Genomic DNA, 26,449 nt, shown 5'->3' on the forward strand with positions numbered 1-26,449 from the left:
GAACCATGGACATTATTGGAGACCAACAGTTTGGTAGAGATTGTCCCTTTTAAAGTCACCACGCCTTCACACAGCCGGGAACGACGAGACACGGAGACCAAACTTAAAGAGACCAATGAATGTAACAGGAACCATTACACTGAGGATGGTGGTCAGCTGACCTTCGCAGCAGAGTGAGTGAGTGAGTATGGTTTTACGCTTCTTTTAGCAATATCACGGCGGGGGACACCAGAAATGGGCTTCACACATTGTATCCATGTCGAGAATCGAACCCGGATCTTCGGCGTGACGAGTGAACGCTTTAACCACGAGGCTACGGGACCGCTCCTTTCGCACCAGAAGCTTAGGGAAAACTCGGACAGTCGTCAGATGTTTATGGAAACTCGGCCTGTACAGAATGAGGACATCTTGTCCATGACCCACGGTTTGAAATGCACAAAAAAAGAGAGATATTCTTCGAGAAGTTCAAATAGCTATCGCCAAACTTTAAGAACCTCCCGTCGTACAGTTTCTTTAAGTTCAGTTCCCTCCAGGCTGTGTTCCAAGTTCATCAGCTGTGAACAATTTAACACATAATGGTGTCATGGAAAGGAATCGCAAAGAATTAACGAATCCGGCATTACCGAATGTCACAACACGTAGATGCACGAGAAGCCTTACACCGTTCTGTACTCAAGATTCAGGGTTAGAATTGGTTCCCAGCACCCTTTGCTTGTCGTAAGGGGCGACCCAATGAATCGGTTAGTCAGGATCGGTTGACGGAGTATCCTTGTATCCTGATGATGTGGATCGTTGCTCACAATATCAATCACTGGATTGTCTAGTTCAAAATTGATTATTTACAGGCCTCAGTCATACAGCTAGAATGTTGCTGTTATTTGTTGGCGTTAAACAACAAACACATAAATGACATGCATGGTTGTCGAACCCATGCCCAGAAAGATTTGGTTGGTTGGTTTGTTGTTTAACGCCGCACTCAGCAGTATTCCAGCTATATGACGGCGGTCTGTAAATAATCAAGTCTGGACCTGGCAATCCAGTGATTGACATCATGAGCATCGATCCACGCAATTTGGATCGATGACATGGATCAACCAGGTCAGCGAGCCTGACCACCCGATCCCGTTAGTCGCCTTTTACGACAAGCATAGTCACCTTTTAAGACAAGCATGGGTTGCTGAAGACCTATGCTACCCCGGATCTTCACGGGTCGGCCCAGAAAGAAAACTTCTTAGTCTTGATGTCTCGAAGTTCATGGAAAATGGTTCAAACAAAACACATCCCTACTCTTACACTTCGACAAAACATTCGAATGTGCCGTGTACCATGCATTGTAAAGATCAGAGCGCCGTTGTACAAAACACCCTCGGCGCTACGACTGTCGTAAGTCTATGTAAAGGTATGGGAGTTACGATCACCTTAGCGCTAAGATCGCTTTGTACAACGGCACCCAGGTCGCGACGGAGCTAGGCGCACGTGCAATAGCGGCGGAGAACACAACCAATTGTCTGTTCTTGAAAAAAATGGAGTATTTAAACAATAGAATGACGTCACGGATATGTTTTAAAAGTCGGTGAAAATCCTCGTAACTCTCCATCCATAAAAATAATGGACCCCGTGGAGAGTTACTCAGACATGCCTAGTATTGTTTGAAACGTGACAAAATCACACGCCTCTTAAACACATTGTCTATTGCAGATCTGTCAGCGCCAATTATCTGTTGACTTCCATTGTTAAGTTTCCACCTTTGTTCTCTTATTACGTTTGTTCTTACAGGTACAAATATATGTCCTCTGCCTCATAGCATCCACATAGCATTGAACCACACATAATTATTCAGCAACAACCACAATCAAACACCACCCCTCATAACACAACTGCCCAACAAAGACCCTCCCCAAAACAAACAAAGCGCCCTTCCCAATCACCCCTGGAATCTCACCTTACAACCAAGAAATCATGCTCCCAACAAACACCCCCACAAACATCCACACCACCAAAACACATCCTACTAGCTTTTTCAACCACATCCACACCCCCAAATGACACCTACTCCACAAACAAGTTCGCCCTCTGCCTGCACAAAGCTAACATAACATACAAATATATAAACAGATGTGGCAGAGGCTGCAAACTTACCTTCCCAACACAAGAAACACTCATACACGCCAGCAAACAACCAATCATTGCTGGACTAAACATAACATGGCAGGTGCCCAATTGGTTTTCACAAATACAGGGAGTTATTCACATAGATCACAGGGACACACAAGAAGATATCCAAGACTAGATCCACATGGCAAATACAATCTCCACACAACCTAAAATCATTAACTACAAGAACATTAACAACCGCACACCCATCCCGGGCAGGACAACCACACAAACAGTATTTCTAACATTTAAAACAACAAATCTCCCCGCCCACATCATTTTTGGTACACTCACCTATAAAGTCAATCCCGTTAGAAAAAAATACCAAAATGCAACATCATTTGATCACCTCACATCCACTTGCAGACAGCTGCCCATGTGCCAAAAATGCGGCTCATACAGACATGAAGCCGCAGAGTGCACATGGGCCCCATACTGTATACAATGCAAAACAGAAGGACATACAGCTACACAAAACACCTGCCCCATAAAACAATCACACATACTCAAACTCAACAAACACATAACAAAACAACACCTGCCAAAACCAGCAACTATACCTACATTCAACTCTATACCTGATTGATTACAATGACCTCAACACTTCCTCCGACTCCACATCCAGCTCCCTCCCTGGGGGGAAATCCAACCTTAAAAGGGCCCTGTTACCTAACCCCCCCCCCCCCCCCCCCCCCCCTCCCCCAGCACCCCCAGCACCCACCCTCATCCTGACCCCCCCTTTCAAATCCAAGCCGGTACCATCCCTTTCACAACCCTCACCCCTCAGCTCGGCCCTACCCCTCCTTTTACCCCCCTCCCTCACCCCCACCCCACCACCCCAACTCCAAGCTCCTCACCCTACCAGATCAGCCATTCCTATACCATCAAATCACCCACAACAAAGACACAGACAAATAAACTACAAGATCAACGCAACAAGGAAACAGCGGCTCAACCATAAACTACAAACACTCAAGACAGCCCCCTCTCTAAAAGTCACACCCAAGAAACTACATTCAAACACAAACAAACTCATAGAATTCCTAACAGCAGCCATTCTCCTTAAAAAAACCACACCTAAGAAAATCCACTCCCTGGCCCTCCTCTCTAACCTCTACCAAAAAACTTTTAAAAACTTCCAGGCAGCCATCAGAGCACTTAAATAAAACCCTATCCCTATTTGGCATTCCAAATCTAGGCCCAGAACACCACCCAATCTAGGCCTACAAAACTTCCCTCTCATTCTAAAACACGACAATGGTGTTCATACAGTGGAACTGCAATGGAATCACCACCAATGGGCATGAGCTTAAGGCACTCATAGCCCTTGGGAAAATTCAACCTTCAATAATCGCAGTCCAGGAAACCAAAAATATCACCTTAAAAAGCCTTCAAAATACCAGGCTATACTTTCATTCGGCAGGACAGACCACGTCTATTAAATTTCCCCGGACCCCCTCATGGAGGCCTCGGTATCTTTATTAAGGAACATCTAAATTACGAAACTATTAACATCCCAACCCCAAATCTTGAATGCCTGGCTATTAAAACCACCACAAACAAAACTAATATGACCATTATAAATGTATATCATAACAAAACAAAACCCTTTTTAGGAGAGGATCTGGAAATATTATCTAAATTTATCGACCAAAATACCCTTTTCTTAGGTGATTTCAACGCTCACCACCCACTGTGGGGTACAAAAAAAATTTCTGACAAATTTGGCACACTAATTAACGACTGGATAGACTCCAATGATCTCATCTGTCTAAACAATAATCAACCAACTAGAATCCCCCTAAACCCTCTCCAATCCCCTACTTCTATTGACTTAACCATCAGCACACCTTCACTTCAATCAAAAATCTGCTGGGAGGTCCACTCGGACACCTGGGGCAGCGATCACCTGCCCATAAAAAAATTCGATGTTTTTAGTTACCCACATTGCTCATTGCTCGGTACGCATTGCTCTCAAGACATCCGGTGAAAAATATATCCATGTTTGAGAAGCAGTTTTATTTTCCTGGTATAAGAGGCAGCGACATATTGTGCTCCGCTATGAGGGCTTGCGACGCCGTCAGGGCGAAGAACGTATAGCCCTGTCCGCACTCGATGAGACCATGCAGCAGCTCGTCGGGCAGGTAGGATGCTCCAGCGACGTCCCGGGCCCAGTCTACCCAGTTGGTCCGCCCGCCCACGCTGGTGTCGTGCGTCGCCTCCAGCACGGGGTAGTTGTCACGAACATAGCTATGATAGAAATGATAGGGTGTTAGTCTGAACCATCTGACGGCGCGTATACTATAAACTTTACATATGCAGATGGGACACTACGGTCTGTAACACTGCTGGAACATGGGGTTGTTGTTGCTGGCGGTGTGTGTGTGTTTGTGTGTGTGTGTGTATGTGTGTGTGTGTGTGTGTGTGTGTGTGTGTGTGTGTTTGTGACTGACACCCCTCACTTATTCACATATAACCTTCCATGTTTGTGCATGTGTGTAAACCCGTGAAGATCCGGGGTAGAATAGCTCTTCAGCAACCCATGCTTGCCGTTAAAAGTGACAATGCTTGTCGTAAAAGGCGACTAACGGGATCGGGTGGTCAGGCTCTCTGACTTGGTTGATGCATGTCATCGTATCCCAATTGCGAGGATCGATGCTCATGATGTCAGTTACTGGATTGTCTGTTCTAGACTCGATTATTTACAGACCGCCGTCATATAGCTGGAATATTGCTGAGTGCGGCGTAAAACAACAAACAAACAAACAAACAAACAATACAATCAAAGCTGTTTTATTCTGTGTGTACTACCCCGTTTGAAATCTGGGTCTGATGATTGGTTTCCAGTACCTTATGCTTACCGACTGCAATGAGGATTGGGTGTTTCCCATGTGTGTTCTTGCTCAGTATGTGCCAGGAACGTCCCGGATCGTTACTCATGCCCCCGACACTGGTTTGTCCAGCCCAGCATTAATTGTTTAGCGAGGTAACGCTACAGTTATTGCGAGGAAACGCGGTAGCATAGCGAGAGAACTAACCACTGCATAGCACATTTTAATTAAATGTAAATAATTCATTAGCTTACTGAGCCATATACAAACATCCCTTGTGCACCACATAAGACAGCGCCCCGCGTCTTGCGATGTGTCTGTGAAAAATATAGACAACGTTGCAGGACATTCACAGATTAATGACATTGTATTTTACTCCAAGAAGCGTACTTACGAATTACAAAAAGTAATTAAGCTATCAAGCAAATACGAATTTAGAGAACAGAAGCACTTTTACCTCTGTGACGCCAAAACAGGCAACAGTGTGACTAACACGATCACCGCAAGCAGTCTGGTCGCCATTTTGCTCCCGTCTGTCGTTTCACACGACACTATTCCTGTCTTCGTCATAATCTATACAGGTGTTTCCTATGTCCCCGTTTCCTTAGTGACTCGTGGCTAGTGTCTAGTGACACAGCTGAGTTGACAACTTCCCGAGGTGCACAAGAGGTGATCGCCGTCAACTGGAAGTTTCCCACAATATTGGATGGGGAGAGATGGGGATGCCAACACCTCCAACCGCTGACTCCGGAATACACTCTAATGTTTCTCACTGAGTGCATTGCTCACCCCTGATTCCCGAATCATTGTCTCCTAACCCCAAGGGCGGTTGTGTAGCGTTGGTTGTTGGTTTGTTAAGCGTTGGTTCCTCACGCCGGAGGCCCGGGTTCGATTCCCCACAGGGGGCACGGGTGGCCCAGTCGTCTAAGGCGCCGCGATTCGATGTGCAGAGTTGCGTCCCTTGGGCACGCCAGAAACCTATGATTGTGGGTTCGAATCCCGGTTCGCCCCGATTATGTTTCTAGGTTTGTCAGCACCATACCCGTGCTCATGGGTTTCACCGAAGTGGTAAACGTCTGAGACCTGCATCACTTGGGGCTTTCCTCCCACATTAAGCTGACACGCCGTGATATGACTGGAATACTGTTAAAAGCGGCGTTAAACCCAACTCACTCACTCACTCGATTCCCCACATGGATATAATGTGTAACGCCCATTTCTTCCGCCACCGTGATATTGCTGGAATATTCCTAAAAGCGGCATGGAATCATACTCTTTCACGCACTGCTAAAAACCCCAGAAATAGACATTTGACTGCTGGTGTAGCTAAGCAACTCTATTTCACACAGAGTTAATGGCATTTTGTTCCAGTTGCGTATGACCTTGATAGTGTGGAAATGTCCTCGACGAAAAATATGATGGATTGTAATTTTATCTTGTGATGTGAAGGTGGAGATTACATGATAATCACATGACGAGTGTTTCATTAATTAATACCAAGGTGCCAGAAATGTACAAACGACAGGTATAATTCATATGCTGTGTCTCAAATGATGTCTGTCTTTGGGGAGACAAATTAAGCGAATATGTGAATATGACAGGTGTGTTCACATGGTTAACATGCATCGTGTCTTCTGTAAATAGCGCAAACGGAGAGGCCAAGTATAGGTCAGTGATTATCATGTAAATTGTCTTCAATAACTAATGCAGAAGAAGTGGCCAAGAATAGATCAGTGATTAACTTGTAAATTGTCTTCAATAACTGGTGCAGAAGAAGTGGCCAAGAATAGATCAGTGATAATCATGTAAATTGTCTTCAATAACTAATGCAGAAGAAGTGGCCAAGTATAGATCAGTGATTAACTTGTAAATTGTCTTCAATAACTAATGCAGAAGAAGTGGCCAAGAATAGATCAGTGATTATCATGTAAATTGTCTTCAATAACTGGTGCAGAAGAAGTGGCTAAGAATAGATCCGTGATTAACTTGTAAATTGTCTAAATAACTGGTGCAGAAGAAGTGGCCAAGAATAGATCAGTGATTATCATGTAAATTGTCTTCAATAACTGGTGCAGAAGAAGTGGCCAAGAATAGATCCGTGATTAACTTGTAAATTGTCTTCAATAACTAATGATAAGAAGTGGCCAAGAATAGATCAGTGATTAACTTGTAAATTGTCTTCAATAACTGGTGTAGAAGAAGTGGCCAAGAATAGATCAGTGATTATTATGTAAATTGTCTTAATAACTGGTGCAGAAGAAGTGGCCAAGAATAGATCAGTGATTATCATGTAAATTGTCTTCAATAACTGGTGCAGAAGAAGTGGCTAAGAATAGATCAGTGATTATCATGTAAATTGTCTTCAATAACTAATGCAGAAGAAGTGGCCAAGTATAGATCAGCGATTATCATGTAAATTGTCTCCAATAACTGGTGCAGAAGAAGTGGCCAAGAATAGATCAGTGATTATCATGTAAATTGTCTTCAATAACTGGTGCAGAAGAAGTGGCCAAGTATAGATCCGTGATTAACTTGTAAATTGTCTTCAATAACTAATGATAAGAAGTGGCCAAGAATAGATCAGTGATTAACTTGTAAATTGTCTTCAATAACTGGTGTAGAAGAAGTGGCCAAGAATAGATCAGTGATTATTATGTAAATTGTCTTAATAACTGGTGCAGAAGAAGTGGCCAAGAATAGATCAGTGATTATCATGTAAATTGTCTTCAATAACTGGTGCAGAAGAAGTGGCCAAGTATAGATCAGTGATTATCATGTAAATTGTCTTCAATAACTAATGCAGAAGAAGTGGCCAAGTATAGATCAGCGATTATCATGTAAATTGTCTCCAATAACTGGTGTAGAAGAAGTGGCCAAGAATAGATAAGTGATTATCATTTTGTGTTTCGTCAATAACTTGAGCAAACGGCATTTTCACTTGCTGATATTTTAAAGGGGGTCTAGGAACTAACCAATTGATAGCCCCAACAAATGCAACCACGTTACACAAACCTCACTTTATTATTCTTCACAATACATTTTACGATGTACAACAATCTAGCAATTACTGTTTCTCCAAATGACAGAGAAAATGTCTTAGTTTCATACAGGACACTATTTACAACGGCAAGATCTAGACTGGAAATGCACGCCAAACCACGGAGCACATTCGTCCATTAAAGCACGTCTGGTATGCATTGGTTCAGTCGGGTCACAATAAGGTATCTTCCTAAACAACTGGCTTATGTATATGTACTATATCTATACAATACACCTGCAGTAAGATTCTCAAGTCTATTCAAAACGGATTCGAACCATCGGAAGGGCGCGTACAGTGATATGAACTGTACAATAAACGGTTCTTTGCTTGTTACAAATGTGTTGAAACAAACATTTAGATATACACACAACAGATGACTAATCCTATCTGTTAAAAAATGGCTATATAAATCACCTTCAAACTATTCTCTGTGTTTCTCCCAATTCGTATTTTATCCTCGAAGGCCTCTCTTCAAGTTCTGCCAAAACACGGCATTCCCCTCCATGTCATCTGTGAACTCGACGTACTCGGTGAGGAAGTCATTTCACATGTTGTTTTTAGCAAAGTCTGCCAGTTCTGGACAAACACAAACGTTTGCATTATATCAAGATGTTACATAAAAGTTGTAAATCCCTTCTCTTTATCATAGATTGAACTGACATCTTGTGGTTATAGGAAGTACGTAACAGTCCTGGGAACTGGGAACACCATTTATATACAAAACAAGTATCAGTATTCCATGGTATTCAGTTTTCAGGCCCTAAGACCCCTTTTTAAGCTGTGCCAAAACACGGCATTCCCCTCCATGTCATCTGTGAATTCCACGTACGAGTCCCGTCTCATCACCTCCACTATATCCATAGGAAGATCCTTCACAGGAATGTCCTCCATGACTACAACCAGCAAGGTGTTCCTTCCAGTGTAGATACTCTCCATCTTGGCCATCTCCATCTCGTATCTACACCAGTAGCTCTTCAGGAAGTTCCTGGTCAGGATCACCACAGTCTTTCTGCTGGAACTGATGGCTTTCAGGATGTTGGCCGCGATGGCTTCTCCTGGAAGAAAGTCTCTATGGTGGATGCACAGACTGAATTTGTCCTCTGGTCTCTCTTGCTCTTCAAGAATCTGCCTCATATCCCTAACAACGAAAGTACGATCTTCATCAGCATATGAGACAAAAGCATCAAATTCAAATTCTTGCTCTTCATCCCTTGCAGGAATATAGCCACGGTATCTGTTCAGGACCAAATAGTACAAGTACCTCAGACGCCATCTGTATCGGTAGGCGACCCCAGAGATACCTACACCAAGAATTAACAACACAATGCTAAGAGCCCCTATCATAATGCCAACATATGAGGCACATATCTTCTCAAGGTCCATGACAATACCATGTAATTTTGTCATATTGAGTTCTCTACCATCAACAAATTTACAAGTCAACATTTCAATATCAACGACCCCTTCCCCTTTTCGTTCCATCCATTTTAAGGAGGACAGTGTAAGACAGTCACAGTTTAAAGGATTATTATGCACAACAAGTTTAAAACTATGATGAAAAATGTTATCTATATGAAACCTTAGACGTTGTGGAATTTCTGTAAAGAGGTTACTTGAGAGGTCAAGCTTTGTCAAATTAGACATGCTTTCAATGTCTGTATCCCAAGAGTTCAAACTGTTAGAACTAATATCTAAATATTGAAGAGACCACAGATCTTTTAGGATATTGGGTGGGAGAGAACTTATCTTATTGACCGATAGGACCAGATTCACAAGATTAACAAGGCTACTGAAACTGTTATTACCTAGACTTAGTCCCAGGTAATTTGAGTTAGCCTTTAATGTTTTTACAGAATTTGGTTTTGGGATAAAGTTGTCGTGAATGTATCCACAGTAGTTATGTGACAAATCAATGGTTTCTATTGTGCCTGTTCCAAACACTGGGCCTTCCCAACGTGTGAAGAAGTTGTAAGACAAATCCAGTTGTTTTAAGTTATTCGGGCCGAGCCCCATCCTTAGAATGTTGAAACTCAGTTTTGATGAACTAACATTGAGAAATGTCATGTTAGGAGGAATGAATATTGTCCAGTTACCAGGCCATGGTCCGTCAGAAAGTCCTACAGGAGCCTTGTTAATAGAAAGTTTGCTCTCGCAGTTTGGCCATGGTTGACTTAGAGACCCAATCCTCTCATTCTTAGCTGAATTTACTGTTAACATCTCGTCAACCGAAAATGGACGAATATAGGAAGAGTGCTGTTGAGAAAAATCAGCCCACTCGAGTGTTAACTCTGAAGATGTTAGTAAGTACAAGCCAAATAGAAACATGTTGTTCTTAAGGGATATTCGTCTTAGTGACCTTGGCATTAGCAAAGGAACTGTGCAATCCATTAGCTCGATCCTGTTTCCATCCAGATGAATTTCCTCTATTTTGGTGTGCTGAACAAACTCCAAATCCTGACGCCTCACAACAATCCCCGGCCCTTGGTATCTGTGTAATCGATTCGCTTTCAGAATCTTCAGTGATGAGTTTATTAACCCAGAGAGCCCAATCCCAACATTTGCAAGTCCAAGATCCCTGTTGCTGGAAACATCTAGGTACTCTAAATTCAACATATTGATGAAATCTGTTTCGTTCAGTCCTATGAGATTATTATAGGAAATGTCTAAACGTTGTAGGTTTTGATATCTGTTAAGGCTTTTGTTGAGATGGCGAATATTGTTGTGGGAGAGAAGTAGTACTTCTACATCCACACGTAAATTGTTGGGAACAGAGTTTAAGTCACAGCTGGAACAATCAACGACCAGCTGCAGTCGTGTCTCATTACACCTGCAATGTCCGGTGGAGACGTTTGTACCTGCGCTCCATGTCAGCGAGAAAACTGCAACCAAGACAACAGGTGAAGCCTGCAAGAAGAAATGGTTGAATGTATAAAAACGGAAAAATATTTTTCCATAATCGTAAGAAATCTCTACTAAAAGCGAATCCATTCTATAATTCCTATTAAATCATAAGCATGGGTCTATGAAATCAAATAATAATGATGGTGTTCGCGAAAAGATGAGCGTATCCTCCCCCATAGGTGGTACCAGGCACAAAAACATGCAAAGGCAAATAAATTGTTCACTTGAGAAAAACACATGGAACATATGTTAAAGGTATAAAAAGAGAATTGCATCGGACATTCTTGTGACTGATGCGTTTACTTTGGAAATGCCTTCAACATGTCCACCAGAAATGTTTTGAACATTTAACGGGGGCCTTTAGTCACATTTTGAGCAGGATTTGTATGGCAAACAGAAGTTGCTGTGAATGCGAAGTTGGATTGCCATGTGATCACTATGTTCGTTAGATGTCTTTGTATACCGTATTTTAGGCTTTGTCATCTACAATCTGAAATCTGTAACTTTATAATAGGTTCCTTCCTCATTGTTTTGCACCGAATCCCAAAACGTTTTTAGTAAGCACCAATTAAATGTACAAAATTATTCGCAAGAAATCCCAGTGCGGTATCATTTGATGGCACTTTGGACTTCACAACTTGGGCCACTACTACTACTACTAGTACTACTGCTACTGCTACTGCTACTGCTACTACTACTACTGCTACTACTACTACTACTACTACTACTGCTGCTGCTACTACTACTGCTGCTACTACTACTGCTACTACTACTACTACTACCTCTACTTCCACTACTACTGCTGCTGCTGCTGCTACTACTACTACCGCTGCTGCTGCTGCTACTACTACTACTGCTACTACTACCACTACTAATGCTGCTGCTACTACTACCACTACAACTATTAACTACTACTACTACTACTACTACTACTACGAAAAACATAACTAATAAATAAAGGAAATAGAACAAGAAAAAATGCTACTAGTTATTGCCTTGAACTACAACTACTATAACTAGCAACTGCCCCTGTATATGTAGGTTAACTTGTCATGCCCGTGTAGCTTTACGCATTATGATGCACAAAGGGCAACCAGTATTTGTTATATTCAGCTATATAACCTTAGGGAAAAAACATGTGAACATTTGGATCTCACACAAGTCTTAGCACCCACAGACACAGACAGTAAGGTCTGTTGTCATGGGAGATAAACGACTACGTGTTTAAATCGGTTCGTGATGTCACAGCACAACAAGACACAATTCAGCCTAGAACTTCGACGTGTGTTGTGCCCTTAAACCTACAATGGACTTAAGTCGTATGTGTTGTTCAGACAAAACCAAGAAAATATACTCACAATTGCCATGGTCGACGTTCCGCTGTGGGTTCTACCTCAATGTCACACTTGTGCCCAGGAGATATTTTAAAGAGAGGGCTTCATACTTCCTTGTTGGATCAAATAACACCCACCCGAGCTGAAACCAAAAAAATACCCGAATGATGAACAGATTTCAGTCTTTTTCCTTGTTACTGGAGCTGTTAAATAATCAATTTACAGTTGTTGTTTTTTAATCGACACTTGACCAGGCGAGCTTGCGACTGGAATAAACAGCAACGCCCCGCAAGGTCGGGTTACGATGACATGCAATCGCTCCAACCTGTTGGGCTCCTGTAACAATCCTGACGCTAGGTACTCCTATCCAGTGTACTGTATGTACTGAATGTACCGAATGTTGTGACAACGAAGACTCCGAGTGCATTTGAAATCGTTGTTTATCGTTCAACAAAACACTCCAGGGAGAATAACCATGGCTGAAGGGCGCAGTATATTTCTTATATGAGACATCAACATTATGTACAGCCTCTTTTAAGGATGTTGATAAAATGAACAAGTTTAAAAACAGTGCGGACTTTGCGGTCGGAGACTGAATCGAAGCTTTGTCGCCTCCTCTAGATCATCCTGTGACGAGTTCGCCCTGTCCAGTTAACTGAGTAGTAGGATGGACTGAAGTGTGGTAAAGTTCATGTGAGTTCCTTTACAACATGGCGGCGCCGCAGTTACAAAATGCTAGAGATGGGATGCAGTTACAACACTATGCATGGAACACATGTACTGTGTCATTTAGCGCAGTCAAATTATGTGGTTTAGTGTGGTTTACTTTCGCAAAATAGCACATACGAACGACTTACCAGGATAAATTTTGGCTTTAATTTGATTGATCCAGGAGCCTGTCTTCAGCATGTCTTCATCATGCCTGTCATCAGATCGGGTGGTCAAGCTCGTGGACTCGTTGGATGCTTGTCATTGTATACCAGTTGCTTAGATCGATGCTCATATCAATGAATTTTGTGTTCCAGAGTTGATTGTTGATTAACCGCGTCATATAAGTGGAATGTTGTTGAGTGCGGCGTTAACAACAAACAAACAAACAAACAAACAAACAAACATTCGAGTGTTTGAAGTTTATTTCGCCAAATCTCTTTTAGTACTTCTGCTGGTATTTGCACCTGCGAGTTCCAGATAGGAGGTTGTCTTTGCACACTCATTTGTTACTAGATTCTAATTGTCATTTAGAACATATGTGGTACATTTAGTCTCGCTAAGAGGTTCCTCCATAAGCAACCTACGTCACAGTTTGCACGTGACACTTACACCTTTTTGTTAAAGTATTTTTTTTAATAGAATAATTATACTGTTATTTGCATATGCATGACTGCGCTTTCTAGTGAATTAGCCCACTGTTACACAACTCAACATATTAACAGTAGCGGGTAACCTCGCAAAGCTGACTGTCGTTCATTTCCCGATGAACGTCAGTATGTCACGTGATTACGTCAATCGAGCGGACACTCTCCTATCCAGAGTTCCATGTGACCAGCATAGTACCCCGTGTTATGCTAAGTCACCACTGCGCCGGAGTGTGTCAAGCGGAGACATACAGAACTACTTTAAGGGGATTCCTCAATTGCTAAAAATAACATTACAAATCGACATCGATTCAGGCTATGAATGATGCAGGCTTTGAAGCCAGACTGATCATGTATATGTCTGGTCGCCGAAATGAAGCGTCCATTTTGAAGCTATAACAGAGAATGCTCGACTTACAAATGAAATCACCGAGCTCCAGACTGTCGCGCCAAGTGCAGCGTTAAACAAACAATCAAACAAAACTAATCAATGTCATCTTTTCAATCTGCACTGGTTAAACGATCAAATCATAGTCCACATGTATACTTTGTGTAACTGCATAAATATTTAACTTCCTGAAAATGTATTCCGACCGCTTGTGTACGGACGTCGCGAACAGGATGTTCCGCTGGGAGGTAGAGCACATGGAGCATCCTTTGTACATCGTTGTCCTAGTGATGTCAAGCAGGTAGTTCACTCATTGAGTGTACGTTTTTTGTTTAATGTGTAGCAGATCTCTTAAACATCCTTTTCCGTGTCCAGAAAATGAATTCAACTTTTCATTGCTCATTTATATTGATACTCTACATCATATATCTGTTAATGCACTAAGGATCAGGCCGCTTCCCTGGTCTAGTGGTAGAGCGTCCGCAAGGAGAGCGAAAATCCGGGGTTCGATCCCCGGCCGTGTCATACCAAAAGACGTTAAAAGATGGTACTTGTTGTTACCTGTCTGGCGTTAAAGGTGGTAAAACAAGGACTGGTCGAGTCAGAGTCAGTATAATGTGTCTGAGTTGGGTATTCATGTTAAACTGCGGGATGATATCTCAGTGGGTTAGCAGTATAAATCGGCATCAGTCCGGACTAGTAGAAGCAGCCACACACTTGCATTCACGTCCCTATATAAGTGCAATAATCTTGGATGTGATGTCAAACCTCATTTCACCTCACCTTACCATTAAGGACCAAGATTGTTATTCAATATGATTCTCTTCAGTTTGGTACGTGTCCACTGATATCCTGTTTGCAATATGTCATCCGATGTGAGGTTAATGTGCACTACTCCTCACAAGAAAGCTCTGGTCATGGGTCGGTGAAATCACGTTTTAACACACGCACGCACGCACGCACGCACGCACGCACGCACGCACGCACGCACGCACGCACGCACGCACGCACAAATACATTTTGATCGGTTTCAAAGATACACATTTCGTGCGTTCGGGCCTAGTGATTAAAACTGCCCCAAAAGATGTTAATAGATGGTACTTGTTGTTACCCTGTCTGGCACTTGGCATCAAGGAGCTTAAACAAGGACTGGTCGGCTCGGAGCCAGTGTACTGTGTCTGAGTAGGTGTATTCATGTTAAACTGCGGCATGGTATCTCAGTGGGCTAGCACTATAACATCGCTACCTCACAGTATGGGTTAGGTTGGACAGTTCAACTCCTGTCCGTCATGCAGATCCGCTGACAGACACTCTGTCCGATATAACAACACACATACCAACTCGTTTTGACGTTGTCAACCTCCGATGTGATTGCGGAAAACGTATATCAGTTGTTTTTTAGTATTGACTTCAAAGAGGCTTACTCTCGGAGTCTGTTATGAACTTGTCAACATATTGACAGAGATTGTCATAATACACGTTGTTTTGTCTATTGCTGCTGATAAATAGAGGTTATCACGCGAGTGTGTTTGGGGATGGTTAATATCCTGCATTAGGAATAAACATTGTATTTAGCGAGCCTTGCGTGATAACCTCTTTATCATATAATGTCATTCTTTAATTCTGTGTTTCAAAATCGCTTTCCCTCTCTCACAAACATTACCGAAACATTGCGAGTTTTCCTGGAATGCGCGCATTAATATTTATTACGTCACAGGGTAAGTGATGTGTCAGTCGGACAGTGACAGTAGCCAGTATAGTTCCAACTAAAATCTGTTTCTTATACAGTGGCGAAGCAACATATACACAAAACAACAGTTGTTTGCCTTTCGCGGCAATCCATCGGTCTATTCGCTAGAGTAACTGCCCTTTGTCAAAGGGAAACTACTCTAAACCTAGTCTATGAGACGTCACGGCCACAGTCAGATGTTGTTGACAGTCGGTCTGTTCTGTCATAACGTTAAGAAGTGTAGTCAGATGTACACACGGCGACAAAACGAAACAAGGTAACAATTCAAACATATTTCGGCCAAATACAACTATTTTAATTTGGGGAGAAGGTTTCAAGCCGCAGGGGTCTACAAGCACAGATATGGCTAATGATCCCGCTTGGCTCGGCCTCGTGCCCTTGCAAAATTGTTTCGAAATCTATATCTCCAAAGTTGCCCAAACTTATAAAATGGCTAAGCTACGTCACAGTAAGACACTGATTTTCAGTATGTTAGACTGTTTTTTTGATAATGATAGCAATTATCCCTGTAGTTTATCCAGATTCCCGATGGTTAATTCTGACTCGATCGCCGAATGACGAGGGCGGCGCCATGTTTGTTTATAAACAGTGAAAGTAGTCCTACTTGACCTTTGATATTTGCATCTCTATCCGCATATGACCCCAACGGATATCGTTTTTATCCGTTGGCTTTATCCTGTCGAGAAACCTACCCATTATATGATAAATATATTTACAAATGTGACATATTATTTGGTAAAATTAGTTCACTTTAGCTAATTTATCACCATTGTGTCATTGATATGTTAAGTCACGCCGTCAACTCTCCTGATGGCATAAACAGTGAGAGAGCTTTTGATATGACCCGTCACACAACTGGGACAAAGGCAATTTGCCAATTTTCAAAAAGACATCAGAAAAAGAGTGCTTTCCATTCTTTTGATAGAGTTCTTCATTGTGAAGTAATGTGTTAATAATGTTTAAGTCCAAATTAACTTTTCTAACAATGAAATCAGTTTGAAATTAGAACATTAGAGATTATTCAAAGCAATTGTAAAGTATGTTTACAGTTGACAACACATTTCGCATAAAGGCTTTAACGTGTGGCATTTCTACTAGCCCCCGCGACTCCGTTAACTTCAGACTAACTATCTCTGTTCCCTGCATCAGAGACACAAAGACCTCCACATGGACCTACTAGCAGACCCACAAGTAGACCTCCATGAGAATTTGATTCATAATCTTTGATTGCCTAGCTATAAAAGTAGTAAAAATGTGTTCTTCATAAGTGATGTGAACAATACCAAGATCACTCGAGAACTTTAATACACAAGTTGTTCTTTGGAGTGTCTGCCTGCCTGCCTGCCTGCCTGCCTCTTTGTCTGTCTATCTATCTGCCTGTCTGTCTGTTGTTTAACGCCGCACCCAGCAATATTCCAGCTATATGACGGCTGGATTGTCTGTCAAATTACTGGATCACTTGAAAGGTGAACCATTGTTGATATGTGAAAGCCAGTCAAGCATTTCAAATACTATATCTATATCTGCACATAAAAATAATGAAATTATTAGTCCACCTGGCTGAAACAGCCACAGGAATCACACTATCATGTAGGAAGGTCAAGCGTGTCAAAGGATCAAATAAAATAAAAACTCAACATGGACTAATAATTTCATCATTTTTATGTGCAGATATAGACAATAGCTCCTCTATCCTAATGTCTGATAACATATATATTTGCTATTAGTTGCATATATGTATGGTTGACTTGCATTAATGCAGATGTAAATATAAGTTTGATATGGACTCCTTCACCTGGCATCAGTTTCCATAATTCATAACATCATGTTTCACATGTGCTAAGTATTAATTATGAAGCAGTCAAGCAAACAGTAGACACTGATAGATACTGGAAGTTTCAAAGGACAAGCTGAGATGGCCAGAGAAAACTGCATTCCTTTGCTTTTATATGTCCCATGTAAATTCAACTATAGACGAGGTATTTGAAATGCTTGACTGGCTGGTGATGTTAAGTGAGTGAGTGAGTGAGTTCGGTTTAACGCCGCTTTTAACAGTATTCCAGTTATATCGCGGCGTGTCAGCTTAATGTGGGAGGAAAGCCCGAAGTGATGCAGGTCCCAGACGTTTACCACTTCGGTGAAACCCACGAGCACGGGTATGGTGCTGACAAACCTAGAAACATAATCAGGGCGAACCGGGATTCGAACCCACAATCATAGGTTTCTGGCTTGCCCAAGGGACGCAACTCTGCACAGCGAATCGCGGCGCCTTAGACGACTGGGCCACCCGTGCCCCCGGTGATGTTAAGTGATGACAAATGGAATTCACTAATGGTTACCCGGTTGCAAGTTGCAAGTTCAATATCGGTCATGACGTCTGCGATCAATAGTTTCCTATGAACTAGTTCAGATAATAAACTGAAGTAAACATGGCCAAATCGGATCTCATCAATTGGTTCAATCCTAGTTGCCATTGAAATATTTAGGACTTATTCTGCATATGAGATATGAACACTGAAATGAAATGAAGCAATCAGTGCTTATAACTTCCTATTTCCATGCAAAATATTTTGTCAGATTATCAGGTCGCCAAATGTGATGTAGACATTTACCACAGACATGGCATGGTGCTGATCAGCATTCATGATCAGGGTACATTTGGAATTCAAATCCACAAAATGAGCGTCTTGTCAACTGATACATCTTAGCAGTGAGCAGCATGGCCTTTCTTGAGATAGCATAGATTCGTTAGCCCATTCAAAATATAACTCCATAATTCCAGCCAAGGACTGTTATTCAGCATTATGAGATGACTTCGTTTGCGAGAACATACCAGATGAAGCGGCTTGTGTTTACAATGGTGACGTCAACACTACAAATCAATTTAGTAGTCATGTAATGTTAGTCCTTTACATACAGATGGTTTTCTTTGCGGTTGTATGCCAAACACCAGAATCTGTGGTGAGGTTAGAACTCATGATTGCTAACGATGTAGAATAAAACCCAGGGCCAGTAACGACGTCTCATCTCCAGACCGCGACATTATTGCTGTTGAAAGAGTGTCGATAGGCTTGAAGCTTTCAGTGGGCGGAACAACGTATATTGTTTGGGTATACGGGAACAAAAAGCTCAGCTTATGAGACATGCAAGGACGGCGTCCTCACAACGCTAAACGTTCATGTCACGGTGAAGACACGGATAAAGAACGACATTTAAGGGAGCATTGTATCGGAGCAAAAAGCACAGATTGGTTGGTTGGTTTGTTGTTTAACGCTGCAATATTCCAGCTATATGACGGCGGTCTGTAAATAATTGAGTGTGGACCAGACAGTCCAGTGATTAATATCATGAGCATCAATCCACGCGATTTGGACCCGGTCCCGTTAGTCGCCTTTTACGATAAGCATAGTCGCCTTTTACGGCAAGCATGGGTTGCTGAAGACCTATTCTACCCCGGATCTTCACGTGTCTGAGGTGAGGTGAAATGGGGTTTCATGTGGCGTCCAAGATTTGTACTTATATAGCGACGTGTATGCATGTGAAAAGCACAGAAAGCCAAGAGAACACGCCCTTTCTTTGCCAAGTTTGCCAATAGATAGAGGAAAAGATTTAAGCCATTGCAAATCATCTAACGAAGCGATTTGCGGTCGAGTGGTTAAAGCGTTCGCTCGTCACGCCGAATCCCGATATAGGTACAATGTGTGAAGCCCTTTTCTGGTGTTTCCCGCCGTGATATTGCTGGAATATTGCTAAAAGCGGCCCCACAGTGTTTTGGTTCCTGTTTCCGCTTTGGTTATACATTCTTACTACTCTGAACTGCAAAAGAAACGTCACCATGGATATTGGATAGATATATGAGAAACCTTATTTGTCAAAACTCTGTAAACATACTTTGAGACATATTAAAAAGATGAAACTTGGCAAAACTGATCATCAAGGTTGAAATTAGTTCCATATGTTGTTAAAGTGAAACACAACACTAGTCTCTGGGAAAATGGCATCACCAGTCAGTATCTCGTGTGTCCGCCGTGTGCATTGATGACTGCGGTGCAACGTCGATACATGGAATGGATGAGGCGGTTGATGAAGGCACTTGAGCCCACACGATGAGGAACGCCTGACGCAGTTCAGCTGCAGTTGTCGGCCTTGGTCGGACGTCATTCAGCCGTCTTTGAATCTCGTGCCACAGGTGCTCAATGGGATTTAAATCGGGACTGAGGGCAGGCCACTGCATGGTTCTGATGCCATTCTGCTGGAGGAAGTCTCTTGTTGCTCTCGCAGTGAGGGCACGGGCGTTATCATGCTGAAACTCGTGGTTGCGGCGACGTGCTAAATGAGGTATGGCGTGTGGTCTCAAGACTTTATCAATATACCGAGCTGCTGTGACACCATTGCCTCTCCCTGGACCGATGTTCTGGAAGACCACAGGGCCGACCACCTGTGCAAGACCAATTCCACCCCACACCATGATGCTCAGAACATCCAACGAGTCTCACTCAACAACACAAGCTTCCGAATAACGTTCCCCACGGCGTCGCTGTGTTGCCCAAAGAAGACGGTCCCGGCGATGACGTGGTGTCAGAATGGGTCCTCGGTGTGGCCTGTGACAGTGGAGGTGTCTGCTCGCAATCGCCGAAGCACGGTTTCCGCACTAATGTGTCGCTGGTGGGCCCCCATGGTCTGTCGAGCAGTTTCCGCAGCAGAAACAAAACGATCTTGAAGACTCTGTCGCACAAACAGACGATCCTGACTTCGGGTAGTGACCCTTGTCCTTCCACTACGTGGTCGGTCATCTGTAGTGTTGGTGGTCTTGTAACGTTGCTGGAGTCTGTATATGGTCCTTACGTGCACTTGAAATGCATTGGCTACTTGCCGGGCGGTTTGTCCATCTTGCAATCGTCCAAGGGCTTGGTGTGGCTGATTTCTTGTCAATCTTGGCATGTGGTAGCAATTCAACAACGAATGAATGTTATCCGATCTGGGTGGATTTTTATAGGGCAAGAAATGGGAGGACGCAATTTGCACGGAACTCACGTGCATCGGGTTACCATGGCCGTTGCCGTGATGCGTTTGGGCGATCGGTTTTAATGTCATCTGCTTTGTTTTTTTATCATCAAGATTCAGATCCCGGACAAGGTAATGTTAAATTTTACAAACTTTGACAAAAATTACCCAGATATTTAAATGACAACTTTTCATGCAATGTTATTTGGGGTGACGTTTCTTTTGCGGTTCAGTATATATTTTAGACTTGAATAAATCGAAATTCAAAACTAAGACTCACCATGATGTCTAACAATGTCAGACTTCTTAACGGTGAAAGTGCATAATATTGGAGAACGTTGAAATGGTATCTGTATACTAGTATACAAAACGGTTAATCTAATATATAACGTCAATGCAAGACAATAAGCAGTCTATATTATCCACCGAAACAGATTTCTTTCCGCGTAATGGACCCAGTAGCTGTGTATATGAAGGGACCACTGAAAATCAGTAACAACAAAAGGGATTCGCCAAAAGGGTAAGCATGTCCTGCCCTACCAGAAGCACCATTCACACAATTTGCATAAAAAAGTAAGTATAATTGAACTCCTACCATGCGACGTCGGCCTGCAAACAAACCCGACTATCATGCTATATATGGACAAGAAACTCATGTGACGCGATAGTGCAGAATTGGCTTTTTACGAAAGTTCATATTTATAGAAGTTCATTCTTTAAGTGAGGGCCAAACTTTGTAACATCGTCAATTCTTATAATTCTCTAAAACACTACTTGATTTCTCGTATGTTTTTTATACAGTAATTCAGCACGCGTTCAGCCGCAAGCTCCGACGTTCATACTCACTCTATGAAGGTTCATATACTCCAATGAACTCACACAAAGTGAAAGTCAATTCTTAAATAAACTCTTCAAATTAATATATATATATATATATTGTTGGGAGCGCATATTCGAATCTCCAGAAAAAATGACGTCATGATGGAACATCGTGAAATAAACAACGCTTCGTTTTTCATTGTTTTTTTCGGAGTTATCGCGTAGCTATCTTATATTAATATTATACACGAATCCATAGATGCTAGATGAAGGGTAGGTCTTAAAGGCAACTTTATTAAATTACTTGTATCTATGTACTCTAATGTATCAGCATGTGTCAAACCTGCAGCCGGGCTACCTTAAGTGCGACGTGGGAACTCGTCAGGGATGTGTCCCAAATTATTTAGTATCTTTCTAAATGAATTAACATCTGACTTGGAGGAGAATGGTGGGGAAGGCATCTTTATATCAGCTGACTTTCCACAGAAAAGAAATGTGTTATATACATTTTGTGATTTTATAGGAATGCAAATGAATTTAAATAAAACCAAAACATTTTTTTTTAGAAGAGGGGGAACTTTAAGGAACCATAAGAAATGGGCGTTTGAAGGCACACATCATGACGTTAAGTTCTAACTCATCATCACCTCTCCCCTATTAAACACGATGAATGAGTGAGTGAGTTTGGTTTTGACACCGCTTTTAGCGACATTCAAGCAATATCACTGCGGGGGACACCAGAATAGGCTTCACACATTGTACCCATGTGGGTAAACGAACCTGGGTCTTCGGCGTGACGGGCAGACGCCTTAACCACTAGGCTACCCCACCGCCCCGTTTAGTGAATGAACATTAATGTGCCATCCAATACTATGATCAGTTTGCGAATGCAATAGTACAGTTTTCTTTCCTCCCTAACCTTCATGGTGGTAGAGGGGCGGTCGGGTAGCCTAGTGGTTAAAGCGTTCGCTCGTCAGGCAGAAGACCCGGGTTCGATTCCCGACATGGGACCAATGTGTGAAGCCCATTTCTGGTGTGCCCCGCCGTGATATTGCTGTAATATTGCTAAAAGCGGCGTTAAATCAAACTTACTCACTCATGGCGTATCATGCAGGCTACAAGTACTCCATGAAAAGAGAAGAGAACGGCTGTGTGTACTGGAGGCGCACAGACAGAATATGCAAGGAGACACTACAGACTATGATGTTTTGCTTGTGAAACTTTGTCCAACCCTGTGATCACCATGCCTTGGACGCAATCCCCTATGTTTCAACACGCCTAAGAAGGTGTACTCCATAGGGACTTACAATAACAGGAAGCTTGTTGAACTGTACACACATCTGACACGTGACGCTCACTCGGAACTGAGGTGCATTCAATAAGTCGGTAGGATAACATGAGTTGGGTCCGGCGTATATCACGGTAATGACATAAAATAAAGCTGTTTTGTTTAATCGGTGACCGTCTCATAACGGTAAGTTTATTGTATCTTTATTCTAAACAATCAAACTTTTTAAACACAATGTTCAACAATATTGACAAAATCAGTCTCCACATGGGTACAATGTGTGAAACCCCATTTCTGGTGTTACCCATGATATTACTGGATTATTGTTAAAAGCAACGTGAAACCATTCTCAATCACTCACTCACATCGGTGTTTATCAAATTACTATATGCAAGTACATATATTTGTAGATTTGCACAAGACAAGAAACACAATTCAAGTTAAACATACATCAAATGTCAAAAAGAACATTTACGGACAACCTTATGACACACTGTAACATCATATACTACCGAAAACAAGTTTTTAGAACACCAACAATCATAAGACTTTGTGTGCTGGCGATTAGGTGCCTCACCCTGGCATGTGTGGGTTCGAATCCCGGACGGGACTCAACCCAAAAAAGTACTAGAATCTGTACTTTACTAAGAAAGTGTTATCCCAAATATAACATTAGTTAAATCATAAGATTGTATTTTTGCAAAACAATCAGCCATGACTAATTAACCATAGTCTTCTTAATATTGCATATATTTAGATTTTAACCTGATTTATTTAGAGCGTATTGCCATGATCTACCACGCGCTTTCGGCGTGACGGTCACATACAACTGAATAGGGCCATAAATAAATTAATTACATTTTAAGCAAAAATCGGTGGACTTTTAAAATCACCTACGTCTCTACAGTTAAATTATGTTTTAAGTAAGTAGTGAGAAAAGTTCAACATTACCTCCCAATTGCAGCAGATATCACATGCGGCCCCTATAGTGGTCAAGAGGGGATATTGCTTAAACACGAGAAAGCGATGGAGCGAGAAAGCGAGAAAGCGAGAAAGCGATGTCCCCTCTCGGCCACCATACGTCCGCGAAGAGCGCTGAGCGAGCGCGCAGAAAGCGCCGCGGCCTATTAAATGCATACAGCTCTAGCACAACACAGGCCTTCTCTCAATCACACGTCTCGCCATTCGGGGTACGAACGAAGTTCACGCGTCCGTATGCTGTGTAACCCTTACTGAGTTACTCCATTAAGTGACTTTTCATGTGGTAAGTAAAAGCTTCATTCATTATATTCTCTTTATTGATAATATTTTGGTATATAAGGCATATCGATGATAAAAACAATAGATATTCACAGTCAGTGAGCCATTCATCCACTCAAACTATCACCAGAAAGTATATATTATCAAAATATCGCATTGTGGCGTTGTCGCGCATTTTAACGCCTTTTTTACACATTTGATGGGGCGACAATACGACAAAGAGACATATCTGGAGCCCCGTGAAGAATCCGGGATAGAATAGGTCTTCAGTAACCCATGCTTGCCGTAAAAGGCGACTATGCTTGTCGTAAAAGGCGACTAACGGGATCGGGTGGTCAGGCTCGCTGACATGGTTGATGCATGTCATTGATCCCAATTGCGTGGATCGATGCTCATGATATCAATCACTGGATTGTCTGGTCCAGACTCGATTATTTACAGACCGCCGTGATATAGCTGGAATATTGCTGAGTGCGGCGTTAAACAACCAACCAACCAAACCAACCCTAAGTGGTGTATGTGTATTGTGCTAGGACTCACACCCACAATCATAGTTTTCTCACATACAGCAATTTGCGCCGTCTGAAACGACAGAGCAAACCGTGTGTCCTAATCGATTTGAAAAGATGTCGGAAACCGGAATGAAGTTAAATAGAAATGCAAAGCGCTTGTTTCTAGCAGTGAAAAGACCTTTGGTTTATAAAAACCGACAAACACAATAACGATATATGAACTAATTTCTAAAGCAACGATGAAAGATTTGTTTTAAGTTTGTGAAAAGCAACCCACATTGCCATTGTTTTAGAACCAGTCGAGCTAACAAAAAACCATTTCGGCGCATGCGTAAATTAATTCGTTTACTACACATGCGCACCATCATACGAAAAGAACGACAATGTTAACGCCTTTTTCGCACATTTTGGATTGGGCCACAATGCGACAATGCGACATAAACAGAAAGAAAAAAGTTAAGCACACCCTAATATAAACAGACGACCAAAATCACTCTTGTTCAAAAACAACAAAACATACATGCATGAAGTAAAGTGTATTGAGATGATCAATATATCAACATAATCAACACTGAAAAGGACAATCATACCGCGACCGAGAATGACGTCAGAGCCCCCCAAAGTTGGGTGAGGTACAAAACTCGAGCTTTCAGAATCATGGACAATAGGCAGAGTACATAAACAATCGCTCACGTTCAATAACAAGTCATTAGTAGCGTGTGTGACCACCAAATGCCTCAATACACGCAAAAACTCTTCGACGCACAGAAAAAGTCATTCGCCTGGTGAGGTCACGTGGGATTTGACGCCATTCTTCTTGGAGGGTTAAGATCAGTTCTTGCCAGTCGGCTGGAGAGTGTGGTCGTTGTCGAAAACGACGATCCATCAAGTCCCAGAGGTATTCTATGGGGGAAATGTCGGGAGAGCGTGCAGGCCACGGCAGGACGTTGACGTTGTTGGCTGCGAGGAAGTTAGTGACAATTCTGGCTGTATGGGCTCTAGCGTTGTCATGCTGATAAATGACACCACGTGGTTGCTGTTGGAGAAATGGTAGGACAACTGGACGAAGAATGTTATCCATGTAACGCTGAACTCTCAAGTTTCCGTCAACGATGACCAGCGGTGTCCTCTCCTGCCCACAGATCCCTCCTCACTCCATGACACTCCCTCCACCATATGGTACGACCTCCTGCACGGAACACGCCGCCGTTCACCCCCTCGGTGGTAAACACGTTGTCTTCCATCAGCCCTAAACATACAGAATAGACTTTTGTCAGTGAAGACAACCCTCTGCCAGTCACGTCGTTGCCAACGTCGTACAGTCCGGGCCCATCTCAATCGCAGACGACGATGTTGCGCTGTCAATAGCTGTCCTCTGTATGGTCTAAAAACCCTGATTCCATGAGCCCTGAGTCTCCTGGCCAGTGTCTGTCGACTAACCCTGTGACCTAAGGCATTTGTCGCCGATGACGTCTCTGTCAGATAGCGATTTCGGATGTGCAAGGTACGCAAGTCCCGGTCATAATGGGGCGTGGTCACCCTGGGTCTGCCTGTTCTTGCCTGTCAGCGGTCCGCCCTGTCTGTCTGTAATAATGCATCAAGTTGGTAACGGCAACACGGGAGCAACCGAAGGTTCGTGCAATATGGGCGTTGGTGGCTCCCATCTGTACCATACCCAAGGCTCGTTCACGTTGTTCGACTGTGAGTCGTGGCATTTCTTTTGTGTTTTTTTATCACTGTGGATGTCGTCGTGAATGACTTGCCGTTGCAATCGTTTTATACCCTTACCCGCACGTGCATTTGCAGTTGTCCG

At 42.6% G+C, this 26,449-nt stretch overlaps 2 protein-coding genes across 2 annotated transcripts; both read right to left on the reverse strand.

Moving 5' to 3' along the window:
- Window positions 1-4,158: 4,158 nt before the first annotated feature.
- On the reverse strand, window positions 4,159-5,570 carry LOC139480001 (uncharacterized). Its single transcript, XM_071262969.1, has 3 exons — window positions 5,443-5,570; window positions 5,240-5,302; window positions 4,159-4,404 (listed from the first exon to the last, which is right to left on the reverse strand). The coding sequence occupies exons 1-3, from the start codon at window positions 5,553-5,555 to the stop codon at window positions 4,173-4,175; spliced, it is 408 nt and encodes a 135-aa protein (XP_071119070.1). The 5' UTR covers window positions 5,556-5,570; the 3' UTR covers window positions 4,159-4,172.
- Window positions 5,571-8,733: 3,163 nt separating this feature from the next.
- LOC139478197 (toll-like receptor 4) lies at window positions 8,734-12,293 on the reverse strand. The gene is made up of 2 exons (XM_071260572.1): window positions 12,285-12,293; window positions 8,734-10,929 (listed from the first exon to the last, which is right to left on the reverse strand). Exons 1-2 carry the CDS (start codon window positions 12,291-12,293, stop codon window positions 8,779-8,781), a joined length of 2,160 nt encoding a protein of 719 aa, XP_071116673.1. The 3' UTR covers window positions 8,734-8,778.
- Window positions 12,294-26,449: the final 14,156 nt, after the last annotated feature.

Source organism: Haliotis cracherodii, unplaced genomic scaffold (assembly GCF_022045235.1).
Source record: "Haliotis cracherodii isolate W230 unplaced genomic scaffold, xgHalCrac1.p SCAF_4, whole genome shotgun sequence".
Classification (NCBI taxonomy): Eukaryota; Metazoa; Mollusca; class Gastropoda; order Lepetellida; family Haliotidae; genus Haliotis; species Haliotis cracherodii.